Here is a 24,849-nt window from a genome sequence, read left to right on the forward strand (position 1 = left end):
CCTGCTGGTGGGGAGCCTGATGTGGGGCTTGATCTCAGGGCCCTAAGATCATAACATGAGCTGAAATCCAGAGTCAGATGCTTAATGGACAGGGTCACCCAGGCATCCCTCATATACACAGCTTTAATTCTATCTGGTTTTGGTAGTAAATTTTTCAACCTAAAGTGATAATATAAGCAATTTTCCTCATGCCATGACTTCCTCTTCAGTGTGCTATGTTTTCCTAATAATTTCCCTGTACTTGGGAATATTGCTACCTGTCTCTTTGTAAAGTAACTGTGATAGTTGCCATCACAATCATCATTAAAATCATCACCATTGCTATTATTATAACTACTGCTGTTAGTTTTTAAACTCAAAGACCTCCTACTTCCATAAGACAAAATATTCATATTCATTTTTATTTTCTTCAGTTTTACTTTGGCAATGAAAGTTTTGGTTCATCTAGAAATATATTTTAATGTGTATACAGTAAGATATGGACAAAAACAAACCAGAACTTTTTTCAGAGTGCTAACCAATTATCCCCCAAATCATCACTGAATAAACCTTTTTTCCTTACTGATTTACAATGCCCCTTTTATATCTTATATATATATGCATATATATTTTATACATAAATTTTACATTTTATATTTATAAAGGTAACCCACACACACTTGGCCTTACATGCTTCACTGGTCAATCCATATACACATACATTACTTTCTGTCTTTAAAATGTTTTAATATCTGGCAAAACTAGCATCCTTGCCCCAGCACACTCTTCCACTCTTCAGCAATTATTCTCACACATCCTTTTTTTCTAGGTGAATTTCAGAACCACTTGCAGGTTCCTCTCAAAAGAGTTCTGTTGCCATTTTGAAGAAAGCTGCACTAAACCTACAAATTAACTTCAGAATAATTGATATCTTTATAATTTTTCTTCCCTTCCAGTACACAATATGTGTTTCTATTTACTCAAGTCTTCCATATCCCTCCACAAAATTCTGAAGTCTTCTTCAAATTGGACATTCCCATTTCTCATTAAGGCTATTTCTAGAAATAATTTTTGTTACTACTGTAAAGTTTTCACTGAATTTTAAGTGGTCATTAATCAGAATGGGATGACCACTGATTTATGTGTATTTATGCTGCACAAGAGCTCTGGAGGCCTCTGGGGTAGGGCCCTAAAGCACCACTCTGGATTTAATTCACACTGCCCACAAAGAAGCACCACTGGCTCGATCAGCCAGTCTCCTGTCACTGACATGCTCTGGGCTCACACCCACCATGTACTCAAATTCACTTGCTCTTCAAGGCTCTGCTCCAATTTGACAGCTTTTCTGACTACCCAACCCCTAACTGTTACCTACCCCTTTTTTATACTCTTCCAGCGCTAATAGTAAGTTCTAATATATTTAACCCTTCAAAAAAATTCCCTTCAAAAAAATTAGGGATAATTTTCCTTTTATCAATATTAGGACAGCAATTTTTTTTTTATATTTGAGAAAAGATGAAACAGAAAACATGTGAAATTATAGATTTTTTTTTAAACCTTTGAAGAGATTATAAACTTGAGACAAATTTGGTGAAAATGTATTATTGTTTAAAATAGTGATGGGGGCGCCTGGGTGGCTCAGTGGGTTAAGCCTCTGCCTACGGCTCAGGTCATGATCCCAGTGTCCTGGGATCAAGCCCTGCATCGCATCAAGCTCTCTGCTCAGCAGGGAGCCTGCTTCCTCCACTCTCTGCCTGCCTCTCTGCCTACTTGTAATCTCTGTCAAATAAATAAATTTTTAAAAACTTAAAAAATAAATAAATAAAAAATAAATAAAAATAGTGATAAACTGAAAGCAGCCAAAATATCCTTCAGTAGGGGTTCAGTTAAATAAGTTATGTGAAACTATTTACTTATCTACTTATTTAGAGAGAAGGAGGCAGAGGGAGACAGAGAGTTCTAAGTAGGCACCACTCCCATCTCAGGACCCTGAGATCACAACCTGAGCCAAAGCCAGGAGTCAGATGCTTAATGGACTGAGCCATGCAGGCGCCACTATGTGAAACTATTTTTAATGACTCTATAGCCAAATAAATTGGTGACACAGAACAATATATACTGACATAGAAAAATGTTCACAATACACTGTTAAGAAAAAAAAGCAATTAAAGAAAAAAAAAAAAGAGGGGCTACCTAACAGCAGTATAGAAAAATTCTTTCTGTTTAATAGGAAAAATGCCTGGATGCTATGTACTGAGACTGTAGTAGGGGCTATTTCTGGCCAGTGGTGCTATCTGTGAACTTTATTTTCTTCTTTACTCTGTTTAATGAGCACTTAGTACTTTAATAGATTTAAAATAGTAAACTTCAAAAACATAACCCACAGATAACAGTCCATTATAAGAGTAAGGACTCACTATTACACCAAATGTATTTACAGAAAGAAACATACCAAACTCCAGCTCTGAAAAACAAACTCATTGTCTCATCTAAGTGAAAAATTATGAGTACGTAGGAACTCAAGGATAAAGTCACACAAGACACTGAGCAGTCGTCACTATGAAAACCATTTTCAGATATATCCTGGGGATTTCAGAAAGAAGAGTATGGAATCCTGGAACCGTCCTGGTGAAAAGGTCCTTAAGGATTACCTAGGCAAAGCCCCTCACTAAATAAACAAGAAAAAGCGAGAAACAAAAAAACAAAAAACAAAAGACATTAGGTGAGTTTTCTAAGATCACCCAGTTAATTAATGACAAACTCTAGAGTATTTATAATTCAAAACCTATGCTTTTTAATTCCTTTCTCAATTCTGGAGTCAAGATATGCTGCAGGCTGTATCACTTCTATTTAGACTATAAAATGCAAATGTTCATTTACCAGGGTTTTCTTATCATCCAACTAAAAAGTGAACAGAAAAGTGTACAGTGGTTTGACATGGAAAGATTCACACTCTTGGTTAAGCATATACCTTATGTGCTGCAACAGAGAGTTTTGACAAATAGCCATACCTGGACTCTGACAAGGAGATGGAGGAAACGCCAGTATTTACACACTTTGAACTCTAGTATTTACAGACTTTGAGAACCTGAAAGTCAGGGGGAAAAAGTACTACTGAATTTTAAACTAAAACTGGGCTGCAAGCTTTAATATCTAAGTTATAGAAGTTCAACATTCAACACATCATCCTTTCATTCCTCCAGTTTACTCACTTTCTTCCAGTCAGGTCTGAAGGAGCCTCTTTTTAAGTCAGTCTTAAACCTATTATGTCATAAACTCAATGAGTTGTCTATATACAAGCCATAATTAACCACTGTAGACTTCACTGATCTTTGCCCACCAGAGGGAGCCCATATGGATTTCCATGCAACAAGAAACCTCAAACATCAAGTTTATATGAATTCCATCATTAGAATCATATTATTCATAATATCAACAATTTAAAATCACTTAATAATATTGTATTTCTATCTTTCCCAAAAGATAAAAGTTAAATGATCAGGTACATAAAGTCCTTACCAGAGCTCCTAACCTACAGCAGAAGCCCCAAAATGATTGACTTTCCAGAATTTGTATCCTCTTGAGTACTAATTACACTGCTCAAAATAAATGAACTTTTACACAAGTTGATGTGAGCTTGGTTGATATCTGTCCCAATAGATAGTTCTACCCTCAATATGTTGACAAATCTGGTTCTCAAGCCTGAGGGACAGCCAGACCCTAAACAGGAAGAATTCATTAAAAATGTCATCCTCGGGACATCTGGGTGGCTCAGTTGGTTAAGTATCTGCCTTTGGCTCAGGTCATGATCCCAGGGTCCTGGGATCGAGCCCCACATTGGGCTTCTTGCCCAGCAGGGAGCCTGCTTCTTGCTCTGCCTGTTCTGTCTGTAGCTCTCTGTGCTTCTGCTCTCTCTCTCTCTCTCTGACAAATAAATAAATAAATAAGTCATCCCCAGGAGACCCATGTCAGCAGCCCTGTCCTAGTAGGTGATATTCTGAACTGCTGGTGACCTGCCAACTAGAAACTTAAAAGAGAGAACTGTCTGACCCATTCTAGATGTTTCCTGGCATGAAGGAGAAAATCAACTGACTACCCCTGGGCACCACATCTCTGTAGTACGTGATACAATCATGACCACCAAGACAAGTCTCTTTCAAGAATGAAGAAAGCAGGGGCGCCTGGGTGGCTCAGTGGTTAAAGCCGCTGCCTTCGGCTCAGGTCATGATCCCAGGGTCCTGGGATCGAGCCTCACATCGGGCTCTCTGCTCAGCAGAGAGCCTGCCTCCTCCTCCTCTCTCTCTCTGCCTGCCTCTCTGCCTACTTGTGATCTGTCTGTCAAATAAATAAAAATCTTAAAAAAAAAAAAAAATGAAGAAAGCACAACTGAGGGGAAGAGAACTCTGCACAAGAACCTGGCATCGAAAGGAGCCCCACTGAGTCTCTATCCCCATCTTCGATCTGGTGAGCGTGACTCACCTTCTTCCACTTCTCACCATCCCAAGGCCCAGGCCAGAGTTTGCTGGATGCGAGGCCCATTGCACAGCTCCAGGTAGTTGGCTGGGCATATGTCCCAGATGCCTATTTTGCAGACTCAATGGTCTCCAGGATAGAAATATGACAAAGTGGGAGGACCCCACTGGGTTCCAGCTATGCTCTCCAATTCAGGTTTGTCAGAAAGCACTGCCATTAGAGACTTATCCACCACTTGCTGTCTTTTTTTTTTTTTTTCCTAAGATTTATTTGAGAGACAGAGTAAGCTGGAGTGGTGGGAGGAACAGAGGGAGAGGGACAAGCAGACTCCAAGCCGAGCATGGAGCCCAATGTGGGGCTCGATCCCGCAAACCACAAGATCATGACCTGAGCCAAAACAAGAGTCGGCCTATCAACCGACTAAGCCATCCCAGTGCCCCCACCACTTGCTGTCTTCATAAAACTCCAATGTCCATCAGGCTCCTTGGATGTATTTTCTACTGTTTAGAATCAAAAGAAGGCAGAAGTAACTGGAATTCTACTCTAACTTCGGAAAGAAATTTATGGTGATGCCTATTACGATTTAACTTTCTAGCCAGAAAGCTGGGAATTATTTTACTTCTTCGTCTTTCTAACCCCACTTGTTACTGCCCACTGCATATCTACTTCATCCGTCCACACCGGGCCAACCCCACCGCCTCCAGTTCACCGCTTTCTCCCGACTGGCTGCAACAGCTTCCCAGGTAGCTCTTCTAGGTCAGTCTTGTGACACTCCAAACCCACCCTCAATACTGCTGATTAATTTAGAACACAGATATGGTCCTTTCATGCCTCTGCTTGCACAGCTCAGAGCACAAAGCCCAATACAGCACTCCTGACGGTGCTCTCACCCAAGGGGTGCCAAACTTACCCTCAACAGGACCAGAGAAAAAATATTTTCAGCTTTGCAGGCCCCGCTAGACTACAACTCTGCCATTCTATCACAAAAGCATCCACAGCCTGTATGTACACAAATGAAGGTGGTCACATTTCAAGAATGCCTTGTTTTCAAAAAGTGGGCAGCAGGTCAGCCTTAGCCCCTGGGCCAAATTGTCCACATGCTCTATCCAGTCCAGCCAAGCCTTATCTCCTGCCACTCTGACCCTCCCCCAGGCCTCGTCCAGAAAAGGGCTCCCCCGCTGCAGTCTTGCCTCCACTCGCCCCATCACCCTGCTGTTGTGCATTGGGGCCTCTGCTTATACTCTTCCCTCGGCCAGGAACATGATTTATCACCTCTCCTTTGTCTGGCAGAACAGTTCTTGTCCTTCAAAGTCCAGGCTGATCTCCCACTGACTCCTCAAGGAGATTTATTTACCCTTTATCTGTATTTCCAAAGCACATGTCTCACAGCTTTCCGTGTCCTCACAACGCCTGGAACATACTAGGCGTTCAGTACTTACAGGATGACGGGAGTAAATGAATTACTGAATGAACAGAATTTCAAAAATTGCAGTACACAGTTAATATGATCCATAAAAACACAGTATCATGAAGCTAAAAGAACATTAACACGGTGGTTTTTAACCTGTGTATCTCTGAGTCCAATGTTTGATTTCCAAGAGGCTACTCAAGGAGAAGGGGGAAGGTGGCAGAGGGATAGGCTGGCTCATGAATCCCTTTCTTCCTAACCCCCTCCCTCCAGCCTTAGCCAAAGCTGCTCCTTATTTCATTTGCAATAAGGTTCTGTTCTAAAAAAGAAAAAAAATCTATATGATTTAACAAATGCATGCTCTGTTTGCAGCCTACATCCTAAATCTGCATTATTTCCTGATCTATTCCTGTCCTGTGTGGCCCTATGTCCAGTTTCTCATTGACCCCCAGCACCTGCTGCCTGGTGTCCTTCTTAGAAGTATGCTCCCTGGACTGAAACCCCCAGTTCCGTATTACACTCAATCCTTAGAATAATGTCTATTTCCGGCGGCTGTGATTGATAATCCAGGTGGTCCCTCCCAGCTCAACTTCTGGGTCCCTACACTGGCACACAAGGTAAACCATGTGATGTCAAATGAATCAAGGAGGACCTGGGGACTCAATGCTGAGAGGTTACAGCTATCCCTCAAACAGCTGTCACCTCAAAAGTTGTGCTATTTGTATGTCTGCTCCTCCACAAGACTGTAAATGTCTTGAGGTCAGAACTGAATCTTAATAATATAAGAGACTACTTAATGTTTATTCCAGATATTGGATTAAGTGTAAATGTATATTGAGTAATATTCAGGAATATTAGGATCACACATTTCTAGAATTGGAAGGACCCTTGCACAGAGATCAACTAGCTCCAAAATTGAAAGCAAAGGGACAAGAAATACTGACTACCTTGGTCCCTGCCCTGTCTAGAACCTATGGATTCAGTGGTAGACAGCACAAAGTCTTTGTCTTCACAAAGTACAAATCCCAGTGGATACACATAAGTAAATGGATGCATGATATGTTAGATAATGAAAAGAATGCAGCAGGGTGAGGGGCAGGGAAAGGATGCTACTTTATACAGGGCAGTCAGGGAAGGTCTCATGGAGGCAACATATGAGCAGAGACCTGAAGATCAAATCACACAGAATCTGGGTGAGACGTGTCCCATGTAGAGGGAATGACAAACACAAAGGTCCTAAGGTAGGAACTCATCTGTTCACGGGAGAAAAGCAAAGGGGTTAGGGCAGCTGGAACAGAGTGAACGAGAGGAAGGGGGACAGGAGGTGAGGTCGGACAGGCAGCAGGACCAGAGCTTCTGGCTTTGGGCCACTCTAAGAACTTTGAATTTTAGGCAGACACTCAAGATAATCAGTTCCTGAAAAACTCAAATAAATTAAAAACGTTCAGCTTTCACAAAAGCAATGTGTAGTAAACAAAGAAAACTTCATCTGCGAGCCTTATCCGAAAATAGAATTTCCAGAGCCCAGGGCTGCTATTATGTGACAGGGAACCAGAACATCTTTGTTTTACAAGAAATCGCTGCAGTTACATAGTCCAAGTGCTCAGTGTAACCAGAGTGGAAACTGAGGCCCAGAGAATCTGTGGCCTAACCCCCTCATGACAGACCTTGCACTACAGTGCAGGCCTCCTGATGGTCTGTTCAGAGCCGCTCATTGGCTCCTGCTGTCCTGGGCCCAGCCTGGCTGCTCAGAGCATCCAGGTTCCCCACATGGTGATCCCCCGGGACTCTGCAACCTTTGTAAAGCGGTGAGATAATGAAAAGCTGACACCGGAAGGCACCTCCACACAAATGCCCACACCAAAAGCCTGTCCCTACAAACTTGCACGATTCTTCATTTTCCTTCCCCACAGAGCAGAAGACAACCAGGCAGCTGAGGGGAAGGCAGGACAGGCGCTGTTCCGGGCGCTGTGAGGTACATTTCAGTTGGTATTGCCCGCCCACCCTGACTGCCTACTCCTCCTCCTCGGAGCACTCCCTTTTCCAAAGTTCTAGAGAGGGGATAATCATAGCACCCAACCACATGTTGGGTGGACATATGACTTGGCCACAGGAAGAACCTTAACCCCCTAAGGCCAAAATGAGCGCTCAGGATGCAAGCTGAACCAACTAGAGTCATTTCCCGGGTTTTATGGATAAGAGCTGGAGAAGGAAGCTCTATCCCCTGTGTTTCCCAGTTACGTGAGCCAAGACAGTCCCAATTTGCTCAGGTTAGCTTATATTAGGTTACTGCTACTTACAACCCAAAGAATTCACACTCCTGCAGGGACATGCATACCTTTTCTCAGTTCATCTGTATAACCATCTTTTAAGGCTGCTATTACTCAATTTTAGAAGGAAGGAAACTGAGGTTAAGTAACTTGCCCAAGTCCATACAGTAAGCACAGGGCCTTCAAATTCATACAGTAAAAGGCATTCAAACTCAGGTCCTTCTGCTCGAAACCCATTCAGGATCCACTTATGAATTTCATATTCGCTCAAGACGGAACTCAACTGCCATTCAAAAGCCAAAGGATGTCTCGTTTAAAAGGTATGAGGACATAGCATGGGAAATAAACAGCATCAAACTAGGGTCAAAGGACCTGGCTTCTACATCTGGCTCAGTTTTATGACTCAGCTATTAAGACTCTGAGCAAGTCATTTCACTTACCTGGGTGTTTGTTTTCCCACCTACAAAATGAGAAGCCTGAACAATATGAACTTGAGATCCTTTTACGTACTTAACCAAAAAAGTCCATGGTTCTGCTTTAAGCATACAGATTCTGTTTTCACTCTGTCAGACAGGATGTCGAGCAGATCTCAACTTGACTGCCAGGCCCAATAAATGGCTCCCTAGGCCACAGTGACACAAAGGATTCTGAGCCGTGAGATCTAGGAAATTAGCACTGGTTTCCATGGTCACAGGGAGGAAGAGAGAGGCACAGCTGCATTTGTCACTGCTGATAACCGAGTTTCACCTTCACAGAGGGATGCTGTGGTCCGCACTACCGATGCTCCTGCTTTTGCACAGGATTTTCACCGTTCCTTTGTGTACCTCCTTGGTTCCTCTTCACAAGAAAGGAAGGAAAGTAAGGAGAAGCTAACTGGCTTGGGGAATATAGCTGAGAGCCACTGATGAAAATGTCTGAATGGCTTACATGCAGTAAAGGTAGGGGGCTATGGGGAACAGTAACAATCAGTGTGGTTCTCTGTGACACACAGTCTCAGAGGATGCTGGTAATTAGCCTAGGAGTTCAGTAACGTATGATCACGCCTATGTGACAGTAGTGGAAAATGATCCTCAAGTAAGAGGACTTGCCCAAGTCACCCACTTCCAAGTAGCAGAGCCCATATCTGAATCCACATCTTCTATATCTGAGTTCCCATGCTTTGTCCACTCCCAAGGTCCCCATTCACCTCACAGACTAAAAGAGTTGACTAATCCAGTTCCCCCTGCAAAGCAGCATACTCATCATTGTTTGCAGTTCTTCAGATACAGAAAGTTCCTCACCCCAAGATAGGAAACGTCATTACCATCTGTTTGTAATTTAATGGGCACACATTCATTGAGTATACTTGAATTCAGCAAAATTGAGCATAAAAGTTAAATATTTAAAAGGAGTGATGCTGAAGAAGCCAGCCAATGGGGGAAAATTAAAACTCAACACAGTTTTATTAATCTTAATAAAACCCCTACAACAATTCAGTGAGATGAAAAACTGACATCAGGAATATGCTTTGTCCAAAATGAGGAATGAGAAGAACTAGAACTGAATCAGGTAATGTGCATCCTAGAAATGACAGAGTGCACCTCAAGGAAGACATTCAACCGAAGGCATTAATATAACCTGCTACATTTCCTTAGGTCTGATGACCAGAGCTAACCCCGAACCAGACTATGTGTTCTAGCACTGGCCAGACTTTTATGTATAAGGAATCCAGGCCAAATAAAAGAACAGCCAGCCTTCTGATGCATGTGACTGTGGCAAGAGCACAGGACACCCCTCACCGGCTCTACACTACATTCTGGGGTAGGGGGATTATGGAGGGAACGGTTGCAAGAACAGCAGGTAACACACAAAGCAACCACAACATAAAAATCAAAATTCCTCAAAAGAATGCATATTTTTGCTATGTTAGGAGGGGCAGTGATATGAATAACACAGCCTATGTCCCCCTTCTTCACAGATTCTCCAAGCCTTAGCATCTACCCACATCATCAAGTATCAGAATTGGACTTTTCAATGGCACACAATCTAACCCTCTAAGGCGCAAAGTTCTTCTCCAACATCTCTGACAAGCAGTCATCCCTCTGATTAACTGTCTCCGGAGATGGGAAATTCAGCACCCCAGGGTCCTGTTACTGCCCTTGAGGCTCATTAATTCAAAAGCCTAAAACATGTTCTTATCACTCAGGGACAGGCCTAAGGCCTAAACCCCTTTAAGGTTTGCCATCCCAGCTGTGCTTCTTGTCTTTGCCACTTGCATATCCCCTACTCCAGAACAGGATCCAAAATTAGCCCAGTGCTCATAAATCAGTGATTTCAGAGTTAGAAAGGGACCTCCCAAAACCAACTGTGACTTCTACATACCACAATTCCACAGGAGGAGCCTAGGGAAGAGCCTGGGCCAACCTGGGGGGAGGTAGAAAGAGAACGTCCTAGTTTCCTTTCCTCTCATTTCAACCTGAGAAGCTCTTCCTTCAATCTGCTACAAATAGGGAATCAATGCAGTTTAAAAGTCTTCTGCTGTTTGAAGGGGAAAAAAGGGAACATTTACAGGTAAATAAACTAAGGCCATAAAACTTGCTTAATAACCTCATAGAGCTAATAGTTGAAGGGTTAAAACAACAACTTGGTCTCTTGGCTCCTTCTTTAGTGCTCTACCACATAACATTCATCTGCCAGTAGAGCAAAGTTCCCACATTCCAGCCACACTCAAATGCTTATCAAAACAATTCAGTAATGTTGCAGAGTGGCTCATCATTATTTGGAGTAATTCGGACAATATAAGTTCTTCCAAAAAAAACAAAAAACAAAACAAAACAACCCTGAAATATCATTACTAATTTCTTTGCAATTTAATGGGTAGACATGCATTCAGTACACATAAATTGAGCACAAAAGTTACTTATCTCCACACCTTTGTGCACACTCTTAGTATCTCCGTGATTCTCTGTACTGGAATCAACTACTCCTCTTCTAAGATTTGTTTCAGGCATCACCGCCTCTAAAAGGCCTTTCCTGGCCCTCACGTAGAGCGGACAACATTCACCTCCGTACCCTACACACTATCTAGGAGGAGGTATGGTGCTTTTGTTGTTACTGTCTCCCCCACCACTCCTTTTAAATTGTGATATTCTAACAAGGTGCTGGACAGAAGGCAGGTGCCTAATAGATGTTTACTGATGGATTGAGTGTCTTCACCTGGTCCAATCCGCCTTCTGACCCTCCCATATCCTCTGCAAACTGCCACACATTAACTCGTGCATATAGTCACTGAAAACTATCTGAAGGCCTACAAAGTACCAGGCATTGGACTGCATGCCAAAGAGAAGGGGATATACCATGAAATTCATGAAGTTTTAGTTTGAGGGCCCCTCAATTGCCCCTTCCAAAGCTCTGAACCTCTTCCTGTGATTTTGTACTCCTCTTTCTTAAAAAGGACAGAGAGAACTGTATAAGCTTCAAGCTCCACAAATACTAGATCCATCCCTGGGGCCAAGGATATAAAAGTGAACAAAGCTAACATTCTCCATTTAGAGAGTTTCCTGCTCAGTGGGGAAGACAGACAATCGTCTGTCCATTCGTTCATTCAAAAAACATTTCCTGGGCATCGCTAGGGGTCGGGCATTGGGATTCTGAGGTGACACCAGCTCTGTTTCTGTCTTCAAGGAGAAGTTCCCTGCTCTCCTGAACGAAAGCCTACTGTTAGGGAACAGAAAGCAGTTTAAATAACAGTGTTTGTGAAAGGTTACCCTAAACCAGTCTCAAGACCTACTGAACCCCTGCATGTAGCCCTGAACCTATAGCAGGATGCAAGCGGAAGGGAAAGGTCAGTTATAATATGATCTTTGATCTCACTGAGCCAGGAAGTGGGTGGAAGAAGAAGTCAACAGAACAGGCAAATACACTGTGGTCAGTGCTGACACACAATAGCAAAGGCCTGTGGGGAAGTATCCCCGACGTCTAAGTCTGCAGTGACCGTGACCTCAATACCTCGCCAAGCAGCCCAAGAACTGCATACAAGAGACTCTCGAGTTCCTCCAAATGTGTTCCCATTTCCCGAAATAAGGCTGTTCCTTTCCCAAGACAGCTGGAGGCTCCCTGATACCAACTCTCCTGTCCCCACTTCGGACCACTTTCATCTCCAAGCTGCTCCTTCAGACAGTGAATACCCGACAGAGGCAGGTTCGGGGCCTGGGGTCCACGTCGCGGGTCCGCCCCCCTCGCCCGCCCGCCCGCCGTTTCCATAGCAACCAGCTCACCACTTCCCGCGCCCGGCTGGAGAAGTCGCCCTTGGGCCGGGGGCTCCGGCGGAACAGCTCGTCACGGCTGCCATCGACCCCGCCACCCACTGCCACTCCCAGCGCTTTGTTGCGCGTCTTCACGGTCTTGACGCTGGCCCGGAACAGCAGCGTGATATCCACCGCCATAGCGACCTACACCCCCGACCCCCTTCCTGGCCGGCACACGTCAGCAGCTTGCGACCGCGGCGTGCGCCCGGCCGCTGGAGGACCGTTTCCGGCTCCGCACGCCTCCCCCGCCAACGCGACGCGAGAAGAAAGGTTCCGGCATCCGCAGGGTAACCGCGGTGAGAGGCGAAAGGTTCCGGCCTCAGCCTCTTTCTCCTCCCGGCAACCTCGGAGGCCTTGGCCGTGGGGCGGGAGGTCCGGCTTGGGGCGTGTGGGCCCCGGGAGCAAGAGGATCCGGAAGCCAGCAGATTGACTCCCGTTTTTTGGCTCTCCCACTTACTGGGCACGGGTGCGGGGAGTGGGGTGCCCTGGAGGCGACCCTTGACCTCCAGGACTCAAAGCACGTGGTCGATGACCACGTGCTACGGTAGAGCCTGTCAGCAGGCACAGAGCGAGAGGACAGGGGCCATTATTTTTCAGCCTACAGCCACCAGATCTGTAAAATTAAGGCAGTGTTATTGTGACAGTTGAAGGCGGTAACACGTGTAATGGGAACACATTTGGCGCTGCTTGGCTCGCAGTGGCCAATAAAAGTTACCGCTATTAGTAAGAACGCTGCTATCATTCTTCTTATTATTGATGTTGGAGAAGAGTACAGTAGAGGAGGCATCACCCAGAGAAGGCAGATTTGAGAAGATGAGGCGGAACTCATCAGACAAAGACAAGGGCAGAAGAGTGTCCCCTGTTTCTGTTCATCCTTGACATACAGCTTTTAAATAGCCTCTTAAGTCGTAGTAATTTAAGTTAACCACAAGTTAGCCAATGAGTTCTTTCTGTATGTTGACTCAAGGCTCAGATTTAATTTACCTGCTGGTTGCTCTTTCTTTTTAAGGAGACTACACGACTAGGGTGCGTTAAAACAGCGGTTGGCAAAGCGTGGTCTGCAAGATAAAAATTATCTTCCTGACACCAAGATGCTCCCTGCCTTTCACTATCATTCTCTCACAAGTTGTACACAGTTGAGTTTTCCAGAAGCCGTGTGACTTGTGACATTGCAAATATGCTGAATACAGAACAGCTGTCTTCTATTAAGCCAGACTTTAAAGAGGTTTGCAAAAATGTAAAACCGTGCCATTTGTGCTGTTTCTGAAGCGTATTTTTTTCACAAAAGGATCTCATTTATGTTAATAAGGAATGGAATTATTTTTGTTTTTTAATGAATATTTTAGGTTTTGGTTTTAATTTCTAATGTGGTAAATATCAATAGATAAAACACATAGAAACAAAGTGTGTTTAGGGTTGTCAATAACTTTTAAAAGTGTAGAAGAGTTCTGAAACCAAAAGTTTGTTTTCAAGAAGTTTATGAGAAATAGATGTTACATATACCTGAAAGGAGGAGGGAAAATGTTATTTAAAACCCAAACTGTAGCCACTTCAGCCTTCTTCTAGGAAGAAAAATAAATGTCCACACAGCTTTCTTACACCCACGGAGTAAGAGAAAATGAGAAAGAAATTACTAGATCTCTGCCACTGATTCAGTATTGCATAAATGGCCCTTTGTTTTATGGAGACATTAATGAATCTTTGGCTATGTAAAGTCAAGCCTGGGGCAGAGTAGAAGGAAAAAGAATTAAACAGCTCTGCATAATAAAGTGAACAGGATTGAATTAGGGGAAAGCTGGGGAAACCAGAATCCTAGGGGGAGGCAGTGAGTACTGCCTTGTAGGATTCCTGTGTTGGGGGCAGTTGGCTTTGGGTGGTAAGAAGGTGGGACAACGTTCTAAGTTTTCAATCTGCATCTGCAAAAACGAAGATTGTGGAGATGACACCCAAGTGAGCTTGAAACATCAGGCACTAAAACCACAAATGACTACAGTGTATAAAATTACTCGGAAAGTCACAGACATTTTGAGGAAGCTCTTGGGCTGCACACAGACCACAGGCTATGATATTTCACTGGGGCTTTTTGTTTTTGGTGTTTTTGCTCTTTTCACATCAAAGAGCAAAGTGACTTCAGGTTGGCATTTGAAACCCTACAAAGCTGAGAGGCACTGTGGTGAAAAAGGAAGAACAGAATGTCTTGGGAATGAACTACAAACTGTCCAGTTTGACATAGAACATACATTATGTTTCATAAGTAATAACACCTATTCATTAGGCCAGACACTTTTCTCTTTAAAACAACAACAGTAAGTCACATTGGAGTCCCTGAATGTAGCTCCCCATAACAGCATCCTCCATACAATCAGGATAGATTGTAGAATCTTTTGGGGACTCACAGAACTCATCAAATGCAGCCTCTCTCCAACAGAGGGTATATTGCACATCCAAATGCCCAACCCATGACAGACATGCTACGTATGAGAAATAGAATTCTGTTGTTAGCCATTCAGATTTTTGTTACTGTTACATCCTCTAGAGAGGTTGGTTTTATAACCCCACTCAGTGAGGGAAAATGGTAAGCAGGCATTTGTTGTACGGAGTGTGAATTCTTGTAGGTAGTATGGGGAGACCAGAGTTTTTTGGATCCACAGGATCATGGACTTGCTGAAGACCCTCTGTACAAGTTTATTTTATTATTCATCTCATATTCATGTCACCTCCTTAGGAGAGGTTTATAGCTTCTTGACCTATTGAATGACTCTCTTGGCCAGGTGATTCCTCTTCCCCATGAAAAGTGACATGTGTTACAAATGTAGGAGATAACATGTGGTTCACTATGCTCTCTTTTCCCTCTGCCATGACAACCCATAGTGTTCCAGTGTTTCATGAGCCTAGGTCCCTGAGTAAAGATGACATGGAGCATAGCCAACCACTGATGGGTATTGGCAATGAGAAGTCTACCTTTGTTCTTATTGTCTATGGAGATTTGTGGTTTCTTGTTACTGCAGCATGATTAGCCTATCCTGATTAATACAACCTATCTCCAGATATCTGTACAAACAAGTCTATTAGATGCATTCTTCACTTACCTTCCTTACCATGTTACCTCCCAGTGGTAAAGCGTGGAGAGGAAGGACTACTGGTTCACACCTAGATCAAATCAATAGTGTTAGGCTAACAGAAACCCTGGACGATTGACCATGCCATGGTAGAAGTCACACTGAAAGAGGACAGGACTGAAGAACATGTATTTTCAAATTAGGAAGTGGACTTAAAAAATAAATTAATTGAAAAAAAATTTTTTTCTCATAGGCTTTAGAAAGGACCATGATTCTAGGGATGGGAAGCTCAAAGAATAAACCTTTGTTCTTAAGAAGGAACAGACAGAGCTAATAAATCAGGGTGCTGGAGAAGATGGAACTTCTGTGTGTGCCAATGGGAATATAAATTGGTGGCCCCATGTTTGAAAACAGAAAATTAAAAATAGAACTCACTTAGGGGTGCCTGGGCGGCTCATTGTTTGAGTGTCCAACTCTTGGTTTCAGTTCAGGTCATGATCTCAGGGTTCTGGATAGAGCCCTGGGTTGGGCTCAGTTCAGAGTGTACCAGAGATTATCCCCTAAGCCTCTTCTCTCCCTCTACTCCTCCTCCTGCTCAAGGCTCTCTTTCTAAAGTAAATAAATAAAAATTTATTTTTTATTATATATTATATAATTTTATATATAATATAAATATAATATTATATAATATTATATTTATATTATATAATATAATAATTATATATATTATATAATATATAATTTTATTATATATTATATATAATAATATATATTATTTTATTATAATAAAACTGGGGGAGGCACCTAGGTGGCTCAGTTGTTAAGCAGCTGCCTTTGGCTCAGGTCATGATCCTGGGGTCCTGGGATGGAGCCCCATGTTGGGCACCCTGCTTAGCAGAGAGTCTGGTTCTGCTTCTGTTTCTCGCCCTCCTGCTACCCTCCCCCACTCATGCTTTCTTTGGCTCACTCTCTCAAATAAATAAAATCTTAAGGAAAAAAAAAAAAAAAGAAGGGTGACTGGATGACTCAGTCAGTTAAGTGTCTGTCTTTGGTTCAGGTCTTGATCCCAGAGTCCCAGGATCAAACCCCACATTGGGCTCCCTGCTCAGTGGAGAGTCTGCTTCTCCTTAGTCTACTTTCCCTGCTCATGCTCTCTGGCTCATTCTCTCAAATAAATAAATAAAATCTTAAAAAAAAAAAAAAAAAGAACTACCATATAATCCAGCAATCCCATTTCTGGGTATATATCCAAAAGAATTGAAATCAGGAGCTCAAAGAGATAACTGCACTTCCACCTTCATAGCAGCATTATTTACAATAGCCCAGATTTTAAGCAACATAAATGTCCATTAGCAGATGAATGGATCAAAAATTGTGGTACATATGCACGATGGAATAGTATTCATCATTAAACGAGAAGGAAAACCTGCAATATGCAAGAACATAGATGAACCTGGAGGACATTATGTTACGTGAAATAAGCCATTTGCAGAAGGACAAATACTGCATGAGCCACTTATATGAAGTATCTAAAATAGTCAAAGAGAAGGCGAGAGTATAATAATGGTTGTCAGGGGCAGGCAGTGGAGGGAGGAGTGGGGAGTTGCTGACTGATGGATATAAAGTTCCTGTTAAGCAAGATGAATGTGAAACACAGTGCCCAAGGTTAACAATACTGTGTTTACACTTAAGAATCTATTAAGAGGATAGATCTCATGTTAAGTGTTCTTACCACAATAATGAAAATTTTAAAAACGAGAGGGAGGATTTTTCCCAGAAGATTTCTGTCATGAGCATGCTATGAAGAAGGCACACATTCCAGTTGTGTCTTCTACAATGCCAGCTTTATTGTATCATAAAGCAAGGTTACCATGATCATAAAGCAGATTCAGGATTCCAAACTCAATGGCATTTCACCATGTGTTTTAGCTTGGCTTCTTACATGTCACACAAAGCAAAGCACAAGACAAGTCACACAATATCACACAAGACAAAACAGAGGGTAGGAAGTTAATGAATCAGACTCCAAGTCACTCTGTGAACATGCAGTTGAATGAGGCCTCCATTTGGTCCAGGTCAGTTCTCAGCACTTATTGTATTATATTCCAGCTGTGAAGGATCTCTGTTCTTTTCAGAGATCAATCAGGCAGAGCCTTCTGGAGCAGTTGCCTTTTTGAAGTGGTCAGACATAGAGGGGTCAGTGTCTGAGGAGTCTGACAGTTTGCTAAAAAAATCCTCTCATTTTAAAGGGATTTAATCAGTCTTGGGCCTTTGCAGACCTCCTCTGTTTCTGCTGGCTAGCAGTTCTGAGTGTGTCTGGTACTGGCAATGTACCCTTGGCTGCTTGTATCATTGCTTGACACAGACCCCTGCCTGACATGAGTGACTTCATCTTGCTTGCTACACTCTTACAGGAGAAAAAAAAGTGAGGGAACGGGGAAGGCAGGAGGAAAACACAGAAGGCTGCTGTGGCCCAGCCTTTCCAGGGTCTACCTCAGTCCCTCCACACCCTACCAGAGTACAAAAAAGAGGAGTGCCCATATTCTTCATTCTTACCCAGTTATTGGCTTGGTTTCTGAGACCCTTGTCCTGACCTACTGGTCTATTTCCTCCTACTTTCTGTCATCCCCCACCCTGTGATGAGCTAAATGTTGTCCCCCAAAAGATAGGTCCACATCCTAACTTCTAGAACCCCTGAATTTTACATTATCCAGAAAAAGTATCTCTGCAGATGCCATGAAGGATCTTGAGAGGAGGATATCATTCTAAATTATCCAAGTTGGCCCTAAATCTAACAACAAGGGTCCTTATAAGAGATGCACACAGAAAAGAGGAAGCTATGTGAAGACAGCAGCAGAGATCTGACTGAGGCAGCCACAAGCCCCAGAATGCTGACAGCCATCAGAAGCTGGAAGGTGCAAGGAAGGACTCACCTCCTAGAGCTTCTTGGAGAGCCTGGCCCTGCTGACATCTTGATTTTGGACTTCTACCCTCCAGAACTGTAAGAAATAAATTTCTTCTATTTTAAGCCACAAAGTTTTTAGTAATCTGTTACTGCAGCCTCAGGAAACTGATATAGACCCTGACCTGGACCTCCTTCTCCTGCCCCTCCTTCATTGCGCATTCCCTGGACCTTTCCCCTCCAATTTGATCCTCTTGGTTCTCAGTCACTGTTTGGACAGTCCCTCAGCTGCCATGCCGCCGTATCTTTCCTGATTTTAATTGTCTTGCAACTGCCTACTTTTCTGCTATTGTCTCTTCCTTCAACTACCACCGTCATCCACGCTTGGAGAGTAACTTCTGCGCGCGCACACACACACACACACACACACACACACACACACACACACACGCCTGGAGGGCTGGAGGGCAGAATGAGCTGAATTTGGCCAAAACAACACATATGAGATCCCTTTTGCTAAATTTGCAGTGGAATGGATGTCCAGTGGGTCACTGGTTTGGGTCAGATGCTTCACTCTCAACATATGGCACAGAGAAGGTAGATACACTCAACTCATCCTTTCAACTTCTTATCAAGGAGCTGTTTGAACGCAGAACGTGAGAGAGAGCTTGTTTGGAGGGTCTAGCAGTAGCTCAGAGCATCGGGAATGTTCCTACCCAGAGCGACCATTCTTAATCTGGAGAAGCACTCAACTTTGGGCAGTTCAAATTAGTGCAAAAGAGAAAGGGGACCCTTGCCATATCATACAGCCATATCAACCTGAAGGGGGCGGAAGGGTCAACAAGTGACAAGAGGCCACAAGAACCCAGTGGTCTGCAAGAAAGTCAATCCTAAGGAAGGAGCATATGGCAAGAGAACAGGAACCACTTGACAAGGGTCTTGGCATAGGCATAAGGTGGCTCTTGGTTTCTCCAAGTCCTTCCCACCACATCTGTGTGAGTACCTTTCAAGTGACAAGGTGAGGCATTTTCTATGGCTTGAAATTCTGCCAGTCACTTCTCAGAGGGTCATCAAGAGGAGTTCACCTTATCTGGAACATTATCTCAAACTAAGTCCTTTTGTTGATTTTCATATAGGAAGACAAGGGGTGTGTGTGTGTGTGTGTGTGTGTGTGTGTGTGTGTGTGTATCTGTGTGTCTGTGTGTGCATGTGCTTGTGCAAATGTGTGTGTAGGGGGATAGTGAAATACAAGGGTTAACCAACTGGTTTTCTGTGACCCCTCCACTGAGCAATGGTCTTGGGAAAGACCCCCTTACCTTCTGAACTCCTAGAAGACTTTCATGATTTCCTGGTAGAAGTTGGTCTTCAGGGGTCCAGCTGGCAGGAGGGCTGAGCATGATGGGCACGGGGTTTGGCACAGCCTGAGGATCTGACTTTGCAGGCAGTGAGCTCCCTGAGTTCAGACTACTCTATCAGGACCCCCTTTACTCCAGTCCTTGGCTCCCTAAAGATTGTTGAAGGTGAGAGTCACAGTCTGGTTGGAGGACTGCAAGCCTGGACATCAGGCAGAGACAGAGGCCCATGGCCTGCCAAGCCTCCAGTAGCTGCTGGCATGCACTCCCCAGGAACCTCACAGAGGTGGAGATGAAGGAGCAAGAATCTTCAGACAGGAGTAAGAAGTTACTGCTCTGTTAACCCTCCTCGGGATCCAACCTAGAGACCCCAGACCCTGTAAGACCTGGACCAGCCTCAACTATATCGCATGCTCATTGTTCTCCTCTCTGGACCGTGGTGACTGTGAGTGTTTTAATATATAAGGAATTTTTGTAGGGTACATAAGGGACATTTATCAGATCTCTGAGTTATTTCTAGTTAAAAAAAAAAAAAAAGTCCAGAAAGCAGTTAGCAGAGGACAAGTAATAAGAAAATCAAAAGAACAAACAAAAAGTATATGAGATTAGGAAACTGAAAGACTAGAGTGGTTTGGATTCCAGCTACACTACTTACAAGCTGTGTGATGTGGGCTGAGTTACTTCACCTCTCTGAGCCTTGTCTGAAAAATGGAGGAACACCACATCTATTCACCTCTGCTGATTCTGGGAGCAGGGCTTCCCCCAAAGTCCCCTTTCCACCTCCCCATGGAGCCAGCATTAGTCATCTGGTTTTTGGGCAACGGTTACCAGTCTACTTTTTTTCATTTGGTTGTAGCTGATCTATCAATGTTTCTGAACCGAGGGCATTGGCTCTTTTGCAAATGTCTGTGGGGTGCAGTGACTAGGTGAGGGGTCTGTTCTGCAAAACTGTACCTCACCTCAGAGGAGAGCTAGGAATTAGAATGCTACCAGACCTCTCTTTATCTCTCTCTACTTCTCTCTCCCTTGATACAATTATGTCTGCAAACCAGCTTTCTTTGCTTCTTTGCTTCTTTGCTCATGTGGCCGAACATGGGTCTCCCCTGCCCTCAGCTGAGTTTATATGTCATGCTGCTAGTAGTCATAGCTGTATCAATCCCAAGGCCAAATTCTGAGCATGCAGACAAAAGTTAGTCCAGCTTGGGACACACATCTACCCTTGGTCCGATCACCTATGGCTCAGCATCTGGAGTCACATGGTTCACATGGCTATCAGGACACCCTCTGCTGGTTGGAGACTTTGGGGGGTATAAGAGTTTCCTGTGGCTGCTGTAACAAATTACCACAAACTTACTTGCTTAAAACAACGCAAAATTTGCTGGGTTACAGTTCTAGAGGTCAAAATTCCAAATGGGTCTCACTGGGCCAAAATTGGACATCTTTGGGGGCCATTATCTTGCCCACCACAGGAGATAGCTCCAACAGAAAGGCAAAATGGTAATGAACTGGGCAGATGCCCCTTGCTGTCTTCCTAGCTGAACAGAGAGACCCATCTGCTTTTTTCCATTTCTCAAACGTTTCTAGATCTGCTCCTTGTAACCCTCCCAGGCTATACAGCAATAAGGAAAACTGAGCTGTCATCCTTAAAGGATAAAGGAGGCTTTCAGATATCCTAAGTACAAGGTGAAGTTCCTCTGAAATCTTCTAGCCCCTTCTAGCTCTTTCTGCCAAACCCGATGTAGGACTTGACTTGCAACAATGTAAGCAGCAGTTGTCAGTATTCAAGTAAGCTCTGCCCTCACCCCACAGATTTGGAAGTTGGTGCCATTTTTTCCCGCCCTCACTTCATCCCCCCCAGGAGTTTCATAAATCACCTCGTAAAAGCCCATTTACTGGCTTCCCCAACATAATGGCAAAAATAAACTGCTCGATGCACACTTGGAAACTCCCTCCAGAAAACGTACTTGTCGTTTTGTTGGCATGGCATCTTGGTTTCCAACCTGAATTTCTACCATCTTTGCTTTTCTGACAGTATCTTCTGTAATTAAGAAGGCCGAATCCTCTACTTTTTATTGAGTTGGACAGCAAATCGCAGAATAAATGCTTTCACTTGCACTTTAAAAGGATTTAATAGGAAAATATTTTTCCTACATCCTGTTTCAAGGGGAAAATGTGATTTTAGGGGGACATTTTATAGTTCTCAACAGGATATTGAAGGGCATTTGGTTTTGCTTAGTTTATTATGACTGTGTTTCTCCAGCATGAAGTGGTGTTTTTGTGATTATTTAGATAAGTCTGATTAAGGTAGGTTGATAGCTATAGAATTATGGAAATTTAGGACTGGAAAGGACCTCAAATATTATCCAAGCTAACTCTCCTCATATTTCCGATGAGAAAACAAGTGACTTGTCCAAGATCACACATTGAGCTGGTGGGAAAAATAAGATTAGATTCTTTATCTTCCAACCATCCTATGACCCCAAACCAGTTTTTTTGTGAAAATAAGGGTGGAGGTAGGGGGATGACATTTATACAAAGGGATACATATGAATCTGTAAGTATTTTTGAATTTAAGAATTGGGGTAATTAGTAAGTGTGGATTTGTGTGTGTTTTATCCATCCATCCATCCATCCACCCCTCCATACCTCCTCCATCCATCCACCCCTCCATACCTCCTCCATCCATCCACCCCTCCATCCATCCACCCATCCATACATCTTCCATCCATCCACCCATCCATACATCTTCCATCCATCCATCCATCCATCCATCCACCCATCCACCCAGTCATTTAGCCATATTCCAAACAAATTTTGAGTGTCTACTCAGTAAATGGCATTGTGTTTAGTACTGAAAATATACAAACAAAGCTAAGGTCCCCCCCAGGAAAAGTTCAAAGCCCAATGGGACAGACACATCTTTACATTGATAATGATAATTAAACATAATAAGTGCAACAATGGAGTTTGTTGTTTTTAAGTGACATCGCTAAAGAATGAAATTTTCAAAACTTTATATATTACTAGCCCACTCTCTGAGGACAGGAGAAGATCAGCATGAATTAGGCTCTGAGTCACACAGTCCCAGGTTCAAATTCCAGTCACTTATTAGTAATGAGATCTTTTTAGATATTTCCACATCTATGAATCAAAGATAAAAATATCCATCCCACAGAATTGTTATAGGAGTTAAATGATATGATCTATATAAAACATGTAACCCAGCATCTGGTGCAGAGCTAGTAATGAAAATAGAGCCATTGTAGCAATGAGAATGTTGAGGTTGGTGATAGATTGAACATCACAACTGATGGCGCTGGGATAGCTGTAGGTGGCAGAACGTCTTCAAATATTGGCGGGACCCTTGTTTTACTTATGGGTCTCTGCAACACCCACTGAATGTGTGCTGTTCAAGAACAAAAGCCAAGACAGTACCTTGGATCAATGTTGGAATTAATGGAGGCACTTAGAGAATAATTGGCTACCATGGTTTGGGTCTGTCTCAGAGAATGTTTCTGGGAACTGGAGTATTTATTCTGGAGAAGAGAAGAAGATTTAGGGGGGAGGGTTGAAATAAAGTCCCCAAGTGTATGAACCAGTGGATGGAGAGCAGCTGTTCCCTATTTCTGTTTTGGACAGAATGAGAGGAAATGAGCTTACACTGAAGCATGAGGGATTTAGGCTAAACTTGAAGAAGAATTTCCTGGCTGTGGGTGTTACTGGACTTTGGAATGAGTTACTAAGGTGTTTAATATCAAGACACTGTCTCTTCTGGCCACAGATCTTTGAGTGTGGGTGCATTGGCTGCATGGAGGGTGGTTACACACTCAAGCCCCTTTCAAACTGAAGAGTCCATGACACCAACACAATCCGACAACACAAGGACACGAGTCCCAGCCAACCCCAAACCACAGTCCTAGACTTTGGTCTATCATAAGAAATGATGGTGATACTAGCTGGACGATTACCTCCAGCAATCTGCAGTTCAACATTCCACAAATACCACAGTTGCTTAGGTAGGCTGGTTCAGTGACCAAGCACCTCCCCTCTTTGAAAATTTATTAAGAAATTCTCTGTGGGGCTTCTTGCACCAAAAGTGCATTTAATAAAGCTTGGAATTTCCTTACAACACATTTATTCTTGTTGATATATTTTTAGATCTCCATTATTACTTGTCTTCACCTTTCTTTGCTGTGTCGACACAAGGCAGGCCAGCATAGCAGGATTCCAAAAGTTATCAATAACCAGGAATTGGCCGCCCCGCTGGAGTTCTTCTACCCAACCCTCCCGAGAAAGCCAAGCTTCTCGCGGTTGATTTAGGAATCCTTTAAGCCAGTCACTGGTTTTAATAATTGTTCACTAAAAGGGCAGGCAAATTAGAGCTCTAAGTTCAAACTTGAACATGCTAGTCTCATTGTGAGCATCAGTGGGAATAGTTCTGAGTTTTTCCCCCCAAAAGTAGTTTGTGGTGGGTTAGGTTTGTTTATTTAAAAATAGATTTAAGGGGCGCCTGGGTGGCTCAGTAGGTTAAAGCCTCTGCCTTTGGCTCAGGTCATGATCCCCCGGTCCTGGGATCGGCCCCCGCAGCATGGGCTCTCTGCTCGGCAGGGAGCCTGCTTCCTCCTCTCTCTCTGCCTGCCTCTCTGCTTACTTGTGATCTCTGTCTGTCAAATAAATAAATAAATAAAAATCTTTAAAAAAATAGATTTAAAGTTGAGTGGCTGTAACTTACACAAGATTTTTAACAAAGAACCTGCATATCAATTGTTCAGTGGCTACCAAATATGCCCCCATAGACCCCAAAGTGTTTCATTGGAGATGTCAACTATATTATCACAATCTATTAATTTAACTTATGAGCACCCTAATTGTAACCAAAGGGCTTTCATATGTTGGATGCCTCCAGTGGACCCAGAGGACACTTTTGGGGATTACGAATGAACCCAGTTCAGCACTCCTTCCTCTGTTATAGATGAAGGAGTCGTGATTTCCATAACAGAACATACTTTTATCCAGTTAATCCCCCCACAGAGTCCAGAAAGATGTGCAAGTAGTCCTTTACTCCAGGTTCCTCCCCACAGAGGATGGACAGAGGGAGAAGAGGCAAAGGCAGCAGCTTC

General features: G+C 43.3%; 1 protein-coding gene across 2 annotated transcripts in view; it reads right to left on the reverse strand.

Annotated features, from left to right (window-relative positions):
• The window catches only part of LOC111148921 (syntaxin 18), a 116,164-nt gene extending 103,546 nt beyond the window's left edge, over window positions 1-12,618 (reverse strand). Inside the window, exon 1 of one of the 2 annotated variants that reach the window (XM_022505712.1) lies at window positions 12,387-12,618. In XM_022505712.1, the coding sequence (XP_022361420.1) occupies window positions 12,387-12,554 (168 nt within the window). In that variant the 5' untranslated portion in view covers window positions 12,555-12,618. The remainder of the gene's footprint in view (window positions 1-12,386) is intronic. The other variant, XM_022505711.1, reaches the window with a different exon arrangement.
• Window positions 12,619-24,849: the final 12,231 nt, after the last annotated feature.

This window comes from Enhydra lutris, unplaced genomic scaffold (genome assembly GCF_002288905.1).
Source record: "Enhydra lutris kenyoni isolate GAN:26980312 unplaced genomic scaffold, ASM228890v2 scaffoldscaffold21, whole genome shotgun sequence".
Classification (NCBI taxonomy): Eukaryota; Metazoa; Chordata; class Mammalia; order Carnivora; family Mustelidae; genus Enhydra; species Enhydra lutris.